The sequence below is a fragment of the Oryctolagus cuniculus genome, chromosome 9, assembly GCF_051225735.1.
Source record: "Oryctolagus cuniculus isolate XC-2025 breed Fujian yellow rabbit chromosome 9, ASM5122573v1, whole genome shotgun sequence".
Lineage (NCBI taxonomy): Eukaryota > Metazoa > Chordata > Mammalia > Lagomorpha > Leporidae > Oryctolagus > Oryctolagus cuniculus.
The window spans coordinates 102857475-102867383 of NC_142875.1; the positions used below are offsets into that span (position 1 = coordinate 102857475).

At 57.7% G+C, this 9909-nt stretch overlaps 2 protein-coding genes across 4 annotated transcripts in view; one reads left to right on the plus strand and one right to left on the minus strand.

Moving 5' to 3' along the window:
* Positions 1-9909, plus strand: part of SPSB2 (splA/ryanodine receptor domain and SOCS box containing 2) — a 38544-nt gene that overhangs the window by 2647 nt on the left and 25988 nt on the right. The window lies entirely within an intron of this gene.
* ENO2 (enolase 2) lies at positions 1866-8921 on the minus strand. The gene is made up of 12 exons (XM_002712914.6): positions 8807-8921; positions 7727-7826; positions 7185-7280; positions 6975-7033; positions 6641-6710; positions 6100-6233; positions 5689-5911; positions 4699-4896; positions 3655-3856; positions 3299-3407; positions 3062-3120; positions 1866-2781 (listed from the first exon to the last, which is right to left on the minus strand). Exons 2-12 carry the CDS (start codon positions 7809-7811, stop codon positions 2712-2714), a joined length of 1305 nt encoding a protein of 434 aa, XP_002712960.1. The 5' UTR covers positions 7812-7826; positions 8807-8921; the 3' UTR covers positions 1866-2711.

A 9909-nucleotide genomic window follows, 5' to 3' on the forward strand; every position in this document is an offset into this window, starting at 1 on the left:
CCCAGTTCCTTGGGGCAGACTCAGCCAAATTCTAGGAGAACCTGAAAGTGCTAAACAGATTCCAGAGCGATGGGGAGCAGGAGGAGGAACAAGAAGCTTCCTTGGCCCAGGCATCACCACCCTGCGGTCCCTACCCTGGCAGGCCCTCCCTTCCCACCCCATGCACTCCTTCTTTGCCCCTCCTAGGGCCTTTTAGAGGGGGCTACCCTGTCTCCCTGAATGCTCTAGGGGCCCCTGCTCCTCCCAACCCTCAGCTTTGTGCCAAGACACCCCCACCTCCGCCTTTCCTCTCCACTTCTCAGTTCAGCCTCCTACTGGGCCCTGGCCCAGGCTTTCCCAATCCTTTTGAGGCTCAGCTTTTTTCTCTCTCTTTTTTTTTTTTTTTTTTTTTTTAACCACAAGGGAGTGGTTAACTTATCTGAGCGTAAGAGAAAATTTCAGACATAGGTAGGGATGAGGATGGGGAGAGTCGGACTAGAAGCCAGGTCCTAGCCCATTTCCTTGCCTATCTGAGGGCCAGGCTGACAATCCAGCTGCAGATGCACCCCCCCACACACACACACACCAGCCATCAACCCAGCCCCCCACAATCCGCTGGTCTCCAAGCAACAGCACAAAGAGAAAGTGGAGAGAGGGGCGCAGGAGGCCCAGGCAGAGCTGGCTGTAACCCAATCCAACCTAGTACCTGGGGGGGTGGGAGGGGAGCTGTCCCAGAAAGTGGCCGAGGGGAGAGAAAGAACCGAGGGCTAAGCTAGAACAGCTCTGGCCAATCCGGGAGTTACCGAGGAAAGATGGGTATCACCAGCCCCAGAGAAAATGGAGAGGCACAGAAAAAAATATGGTGAGCCCCCCCCCCCCGCCCCGAGGGGAGAGAGAGAAAGGGGCAGGAGGAGGAAAGGGAAATACGAGATGGCCCCCAGGAGAGGGGGGCAAGAAGCCCTTTGAACTCCAAGTGGCGGGGTGTGTGTGTGTGTGTGTCAGGGACAGAGGAAGGCAAACAGAGAAAGGGGTCCTGCCCAGACGGAGCTGGATGCCCTTGCAGCCCTAGAGCTGGCAGGAAGGCAGAGGTAGCCCAGGACCAGAGCGGGACAGAAATGAGGCCCGCAGCAGGGACAGCCTTCAAATCCCTCCCACCCCTCCTCCAGCTTGGTGGCCTGTGTCCTGTAGAACCTCGACTCCCTCTAGTGGCCACAGCGCCCGGGTGTCCACCCTACCTGGTGGGATGTAGGGGTGCATCCAAGGTGCTGTGTGGGGACTGTCCCCCAACGTGGCCCCAGACGGAGCATCTCAGTGCTGAGGCTCTGCAAGAGCTGAAGGGTCACAGGAGGCCACTAGCGACATCGCCACGCCCCACCTGCCGAGTGACCCAGCCACAGGGCCTGCTGAGCACTGCAGGCCCTGCACCTCAGCTAAGCAGAGGGCGGGTTCCTCAGGCCCCTGTGAGCCTGCTACCATTCATCCTTCTCCACCTCCCCATCCTGCAGGGGGCGACAGCCATGAAGTCCTGCTCCGACTCAGAACCAGCCAGGATTTGATGGGGAGAGGCCCAGAATACAGCTGTCCCAGTCCTCATCTTGACCCCTCCTTGGACCAAGGACCCTTTAGGAATCTGAAAAAAACACTTTCAACCCCTATTCACACCAACAGATACACAGTCTCTTGGAATTTACCTGGGTCCTCGGGCCAGGCTCACTGTTGAGGGCAGGGGCAACATGGACCCCACCTGGCCAGGGGGGGCCGGGCAGTGCCCCATGGTGGCCACGCTGCTCTTCCTCTTCCTGCGCCCCCCCCTGCAGCTCTGCTCTCCAGGTGCCCGTCGTCTCCCCTCATAAAGACCACAGTAACACTACTCAGACACAACAATGCACTGTGATTCAGACTTTAATGGCGGTGCTCATTTCAACGCCACGGAGGCGGTGGCAACTGTGGAACACGGCACGGGGAGTGGGACGGTGCTGTAGTGCAGCTGGAGGAGCGGGGAACCCAAGGCTGGGGAGAGGGTTACAGGGGACGAGTCCCCCAGGCACACAGCCCCCACTCTGGGCTGAGCCGGGCTTCCATGAGTGCACACAGAGGAACCAAGGGCAAGGCCCTCTTCTGTTACCCTTCCCATCCTAGCAAGACCTGCCACTCGGCTTGTCTAGGGACCACAGCCACGTGAAATACAGACGCAGTCCCCTCAAGTCAGGCCAGCTTTAGGCCCTTGGGTTAGGAGGAAATGATTCATTAACAGGATGAATGAAAAATAAATTAAATAAATACACTAAGGCCTTAGGCAGGCATGACCACACAGCCAGCCCCACCCTGCACCTGGGCACTGTGCACCGTTCATGGCTCACATGCAACCTGGAAACACGGAGGGGAGCGAAGCACAAGCAGTGACACGCGGGCCTCCAACGCCCACACACCAACTCGGATGCTCTGTCACATGCTCTTCTCTGTCCCGTGGGCCCCCTCACAATCTTTCCTAGTCCCAGTTTTTGAAGAAAGAGCATGGAAAGGAAGGGAAGTGGAGAGTGTGGAGCTGCAAAGAGCAGGCCCAGAGAGAAGAGCAGAGGGGGCAGGGGGCCGGGCAGCCAAGGAGCAGCTGGAGCGGGCAAGTTAGGGGAGTGCTGGGCCCCGGGGCAAGGGGCGAAGGATCACGGATCAGAACAGCAAGAAGAGGTTCTCGGAGGGCAGGCCAGAGGGTCTGAGACAGGCAGGCGGCGGGATCACAGCACACTGGGGTTGCGGAAATTGTGTCCGGCGAAGCGGGCTTCATCCCCCAGCTCTTCTTCGATTCTGAGAGGCAAGCCAGAAAGGAAGGAGTCCGGCTGCAGCTTCCCTCTCTGGGAGCCACCAGCCTCCACCTGCGCTAGAGTCCTGCCCCACCAGCAAGCAGTCCCAGCTTCCCCACGTGACCCTGGAGAGCCACCAAGCAGAACCTCAGGAAACCCAGCAGGCAAAAACAAGTGCTTTCTGGACACCTACTCTTAACAGGCCCTCATGTGAGAGATGGGATATTGGCAACCAGGGCTTTGAACCCCCAGGCCATGGGCTCCCATTCCCCAGGTACCCTCACCTCATGAGCTGGTTGTACTTAGCCAGACGCTCAGAACGGCACGGGGCACCAGTCTTGATCTGAAATGATCCAGAAGATATAGGCAGCTTGGGACCTGCCCCTTCACCCCCTGAAAGGAAACTTCTACTCTCTTGAAACTCCCGACACCCTCCAACAGCTCAAGGAGGGAGCCACCTGAGCCTAGAACTCCTCAGTCCCCCTAGCCCTCCCTTCACTCACCAGGCAGCCCCCACTCACCTGGCCTGTGCACAGCCCGACCACCAGGTCAGCAATGAAGGTGTCCTCGGTCTCTCCCGAGCGATGACTCACCATGACCCCCCAGCCATTCTCCTGGGCCAGCTTGCACCTGCATCCACACACCAGAACTGATGGCCCAGCCTCTCACACTGGGCACTCTTCCCAGCCCCAACAGGGCTACATCAAGAAATATAGGAGGGAAGCTCTCTGCGTGGGGAGCAGAGCGGAGACCTGGGAGGCCAACACCAGGTCCCCTGCTCTCCAGTGTCCCTGGGCAGGGTCAGGCTGGGAGCCTAATTATTAGAGGGGTCCTGTAGAAACGAGGGCCATGCATGCCAGCGCTGGGAGTCACTCACGCTTGGATGGCTTCAGTGACTGAGCCAATCTGGTTGACCTTGAGCAGTAGACAGTTGCAGGCCTTTTCCTCCACTGCCCGCTCAATACGCTTTGGGTTGGTCACCGTCAGATCATCACCCACAATCTGGATCCCTACATTGGCTGTGAACTTGGACCAGGCAGCCCAATCATCCTGGTCAAATGGGTCCTCAATGGAGACCACTGTGAAGGGAGCAGCAAGGGGACTGTTTATCCTCTCTGGGTCTCCGTACCAGGCAGATCTCTGAGCTATGACTAAGCTGGCTCATTGTCCCACTTCCAAAGTAAGCCTGCCCTCACTGATTCTCACCTGATGGTTTCAGGGAACTTGCCAGTAACACGGCTTCAGAGTCTTCCTCGCAACCTAACTGCATTTTCCTATCCTCACTGCCAGGAAGCCCTTCCTCACTCCTGGTCTCAGTCCTTCATTCTGCAATTCGTTTCTGTTTCCTCTTGTGCTGCCTTCCGTCCTGGGGTAAAAGCCTCAGGTAGACTTGGAGAGGATAATTCGGTTCCTCCTTAGTCTTTTCTATTCGCACACCAGTCCCAACTCCATTCAGCTTCACAATTTCACCCACGCTAGGGACATGTGCTCATTTCCTGCTAGGTTCTTTCATCTCCTCACCAACCACGGCTCCTTCCACAACCCTCCCCCAGATCCCAGAAGCTTCCAGAGCCCATGACTTTGATCTGGATCTGAAGCATATGGAACAGATTGATCCAATTCATACTATAGACAAGGGGTCATCCAAGTCCATGAAAAATACATATGGAGAAAACTGCATGATTTCAAAACTTTTTGTACCAAAATAAACTTTTAACTCCACTTTCCCACAACCTTTTAAAAGCACCCTTGCACAAAAGCCCAATATTTGTAGGAGGTGCCCTTACCCCACCCCTAGTCCTGGGGTTCTTTGGACACCTCCACCTGGCACCTGAGTCTACATCTTATAACTCCCAGAGTTGTCCCAATATGTCGGCCCAGCCCCTCCCCCTGCTCTCTCACCCACATCCCTCGCTCTTACCAGGATAGTCCCTGACAAAGTCCTGATACAGGGTCCCCAGCTGGTCCCCGGTGATGTATCGGGAAGGATCAGCAGGAGACTTGAAGTCCAGGTCATATTTGCCATCACGATAAAACTCTGAGGCAGCAACATCCATGCCAATGACAATCTTTTCTGTGTAGCCAGCCTTGTCGATGGCTTCCTTTACCAACTCTAAGGCTGCGGGTGGAACAGAAGAGTTCATCAAGGAGGGAGGTGGGGAGAAAGGACTCAAGCATACATGGGCTGGGGGTGTGGGGCTAAGGTTGCTGCAGTTGTCCCCACGCCTGGGAGGGGCTGTCTGCTGGGGAAGTAGAGGAATGGGATTTGGTTAATAGTGACTGGTTTTTACTGGATCATGTCACCTGAGCTCTTTACACACATGATCTCATTTTACCTCCACAATGATGCTAGGAGGTAGACACCATTATTATTCCTGTCTTTCAGATAAGAAAAATTAAGCACAGAGAAGTAAGAAAGATCACCAGACAGTCATTCTTCAAGTCCACCTTCAAATCCATCCAGCCAACTTGGCCTCAGAGCCTTAACCCTAACACTAGCTATACTGTCTCTCTTCACGATACAATTTCTTCCAGGTCACAGGAAAATTAGGGATCCTGGCGGCCTAAGGATGAGGGTGGGGAGGAGACAGACTTGGAATGGAGTTCCTGGAGCATGGTATAGCTCATCAAAGTTAGGCTCCTATGGAGTTAAAGGGTGAGATGAACCTCACAGCTCACCTAGATCATCTCCCAGAATTCCCAGGGGCTTCTGTAAGAACTTACAGGGTAAAGATTGTCCTCAGGTCTCTGTGTGAATTTAGCAGGCCCTCTGCAGCCCAGCCCACAGCTGGCACCTGTTGGAGTTTTCGGAAGTTCCCGGACCCTCCACTCACACTGCTCGGGCTTTGGTGGAGCATGCACCCCTCCTATTGTCCCAGGGTAGAGCTGGGAGTGGGGTTCCTGTCCTTACCTTCACTGTTCTCCAGGATATTGGGGGCAAAGCCACCCTCATCCCCCACATTGGTGGCATCCTTGCCGTATTTGTCCTTGATGACCCCCTTGAGTGTGTGGTAGACTTCCGCCCCAAGACGCATGGCATCCCGAAAGCTCTCGGCACCCACCGGGAGGATCATGAACTCCTGCATGGCCAGCTTGTTCCCGGCATGAGAGCCGCCGTTGATCACGTTGAAGGCCTGGGGAGCCACAGAAGAGTCCAAGAGCCCGTTCCTCCCTGCAGCTGGGATCCTTCACCCAAGATCCCGAATTCCCCTGCACCTCACTTTCCTCCCATCATTCCAAGGCTTCAGGCTCCTTTCCACCGCCTTATCTCGCCCGCCTCCCTGACACACACCAGCACAGGCATGGCCCAGGCAGTGCTCACCGGCACCGGCAGGATGAGGTCTGAGTTCCCAGCCAGCTGAGCAATGTGGCGATACAGGGGCAACTCCCGCTCAGCAGCCCCTGCCTTGCACACAGCCAGGGACACACCCAGGATGGCATTGGCACCAAACTTGGCTAGGAGATTACAGAGGAAGGCACTGAGCAAAACTGTCCCCTTTCCCTTCCAGTCCCCGCCTCCCCCTACACTTCCCCAGAAACAGCTCAGAAAGGGGACTCCCCCCCAGTCAGTCCCAGCAACAGCTCCATTTTCTCCAGCAATCAGCAGCAGTGTCATGAGCTGATGGGGAAAAGACAGAGATCCACCCTTTCCTAAACATCCCATGACCACAAAGGGCCTCACAGCAACCCTCCTCTGTATGCCACCTTCTCCATCTCCCTCCCACTGTATGGGTTTGGGGAGGCCCATGGAAGAAATCCTCTGATAGCGGTTCAGAGGAAGCCCCGCCCCCAGCACTGGCTCCCTCCTTTCCCCATCTGCTCTCCACTGCAGCCCTGCCCACTTGCCCCATGGCTCCACTTACATTTGTTCTCAGTCCCATCCAACTCCAGCATCAGGTTGTCCAGTTTCTCTTGCTCCACCACAGAGAGACCCTGCGGGCAGAGCCCCCATCACTGAGGGCCAGGACAGAGGGCCCCCCATTCACACACAGCGGGCTCACAGCTGGCCAAGGCTCCAGCCAGGTCCCTATGCGAGCAGCCTGCCTGGATTAGGGGACATGAGCTCCTTTGGGAGCAGGGACAGTAAGGGGTTCTTCCCCTCCCTAACCCAGTGACCACGATTCCTAAGAGGCGGGCCTCTCTGTCTCCTCCTTTCCCCTTCCGTGCCTGACATCCCTGACAAGGAGTGGGCCTCACCGAGCTGACCAGGGCTGGCGCGATGGTGTTGTTGATGTGGCCCACTGCCTTCAGCACACCTGCAGGGAAGGAGAGTGCCACACTGGGTCAGTCCAGGAGGGGCCGGAAGGGAAAGGGGACAATGTGCCTGCCATAAGAGGGGTGGCCACTGGTGTGAGGAAAGTGAAGAGGCTGAGGGGTGGAGAGCCTGGAGAAGAGAAAGGGCCCCACCTTTGCCTAAGTAGCGCTGTTTGTCCCCATCCCTCAGCTCCAGGGCCTCATAGATGCCAGTGGAGGCTCCACTGGGCACTGCAGCCCGGAAAAGACCTGGCAAAGGAACATGCAATGAGGAGCGAGGGAGAAAGACACTCCAGCCCTAAACTCCTGCCTCCCACACCCAGCCTGTCCCCACACTGCTCCCTCAGTGCGCGTGCACACACACACACACACACACACACACACACACACACACACTCTGAACCAGATGCACAAGCAGTGGCCTCCCCTCACCCAGAAGTGGGAGCCCACAGAAAGGAAGCCACTGCAGACAGCACACCTATGCACACACACAGGTGCACAGGCAGACACGCAGCACCACGACATGGCTCGTAGACTAAAGTGGAACACACAGCACCTGTCCTGGCTCCCTCAGAAAAGCAGGCTGCAATCCCACAATCCAGCTTGCTGAGCCTGACCCTGCACCTCATCCCCTCCTGTATCAGGGGAGGGTGGAGAGGTGGGAGCCAGGGCAAGGCCCACAGGCCCCACGATACCTTTGGCAGTGTAGAGATCCACCTCCACTGTGGGATTCCCCCGGGAGTCCAGGATCTCCCGGGCCCAGATCTTCTCTATGGACATGATGGCTGGGATCTCCTGGGGTGGAAGGAAAAGGAAAGGTAAGAGGCTTAGAGGGGTGGAGCCAGATAAAAGGGCGGGGCCAAAAGCTGGCAGGGATGGGAAAGAGGTTACTGCAGTGGGTGGGGGGTGGGGAGAGCTGGCTGCAGTCAGCATGGAAGGGAGTCCCCCTCCCCCATGAGAAGAGGGAAAGGTCACTGCAGTGGGGAAGGGGAGGTCACTGCAGTGGGGGGTGGGGAGCGATCAAAGGAGAAGATGGGAGGGGCTCGGCAGTGGTTCCTGCGAGGACGGCCGGGAGGGAGAGGGGGCGCCCCCAGATCCCTTCAGACCCGAATGGCGGCCGGGCTTGCATTTATCCTGGTAGACAGCAAGGGATGGTCTGGGCGCCCCCAACTCTTCCTAACGAAACACCCCAGCCTGCACCTTGCCCTGCTCCAAGGGCTCAGCCTGTTTCCCGAGGGATGTGCGGCACAGGAGGCTGGGAAGAGGGTCCTGGGAAAGGCCCTCCAGTCCCCGAGGGTGGCAGTCGGGAGGGAGGAAGATTGGAGACCCACAGCCGGACTCTCCTCTCCGCTGCTCCCTACGAATCCGCACCTCCCACCCCTCCCCCGGCAGCTGAGAAGGGGATGAAGAGGGAGAGGGGCGGCGTGGAGGAGCGGGAGAGCGGGAATCGAGGAAGTCTGGGGGAGCAGAGGAGGGGTGAGGGATGACATTTCCCCAAATGCGACAAACCGACAGAAGCGCAGGTGAGGATGGGCATGCGGGAAGATGCAGGCCAGGGTGGAGAAGGCGCAGTTAGAAACTGGCACCTGAGTGAGGAGGGGGCGAGAGAGGAGGGGGAGAGAGGGGAGCGGGCTGGGAAGGAGAGCCGGAGGCGCGGGTGGCGAAGCAGGTGCGCAGCGCCACAGAGCGAGAGCTGCGCGAAGGCGGGGAGAGGGGACAGGGGTGCAGAGAGAGGGCTGAGGGGCCGCAGGGGTGCGGGGCGGCCGGGGCTTCACCTCCGGGCTGCAGGCTCAGCTGGTGGCGACGGCGGGAGTGGCGGCAGCAGGAGTGGCGGTGGCGGCAGCAGCGGCGGGCGGCGGGCGGGGGGCGGCGCCTATAGGGCCGGACGGGCGCATGTGACCCGGAGCCCCCGATGAGTCAGGAGCTGCCGGCGGAGGCGCACGTACTAGCACGGGAGGGGGACCGATGGCGGGGTGGGGGAGGGGCTGGGGCAACCAGGACCTGCCACCCCACCCCCCTACCCCAGTCACCTGCACGTCTATACCCACGCCCTACACCAGTAGTGTGAGCGCTGGGGCCCACGTTGTGAGTGAAGCCCATGACAGACTCGGTCGCACAAACTGGTCAGAGGCGCATACGAATGTCTCTTTATTGGAAACCGGAACCGTTCCTACCACTCCACCTGCCCCCACCTCCAGCCAAGACTACAGCCATCTCCACCCCTACACCTTACACTGTACCCGGCATGCCCAGGTGACCATCACGACTCTGGGACACACAGGCTTCTTCTGTCTGGGACGAGGGGCAATGAAGTTTTTAGTCTTTAGGAGAACAGAAGCACAGTCCATGCCCCACTTGAGTGCCACACTTTCCTGAGCTCAGTGGCTTTATGCCTCACCTGCTCTCCCTTCTCCTCCCTACCCCATGTCCTGTTATTTTTAGCTTTTTTTTTTTTTTTTTTTTTTTTTTTTTTTAAGATTTGAAAGAGAGAGAGAGAGAGGGAGAGACACGAGAGAGATCTTCCATCCGCTAGGTCACTCCCCAAATGGCCACAACAGCCAGGACTGGGCCAGGCCGAAGCCAGGAGCCAAGAGCTTCATTCTGGTCTCCCACATGGGTGCAGGGGCCCAAGGACTTGAACTGTCTTCTGCTGCTTTCCCAGGAGTTTAATCAGGGAGCTGCATCAGAAACTGAGCAGCCAAGTCTCAAACCAGTGCCCATATGGGCTGCCGGTGGTGACAGCTTTAACTCGCAGCACCACAGTGCTGGCCCCGGCTTCAGATTTTTAGTACAGGATCTTCTGCTGACCTCCTAGCTCAGCTTCATTCCTCATTCACCACCAACCAACTCGAGCCTCGCAACCCCCACCGTGTACTTA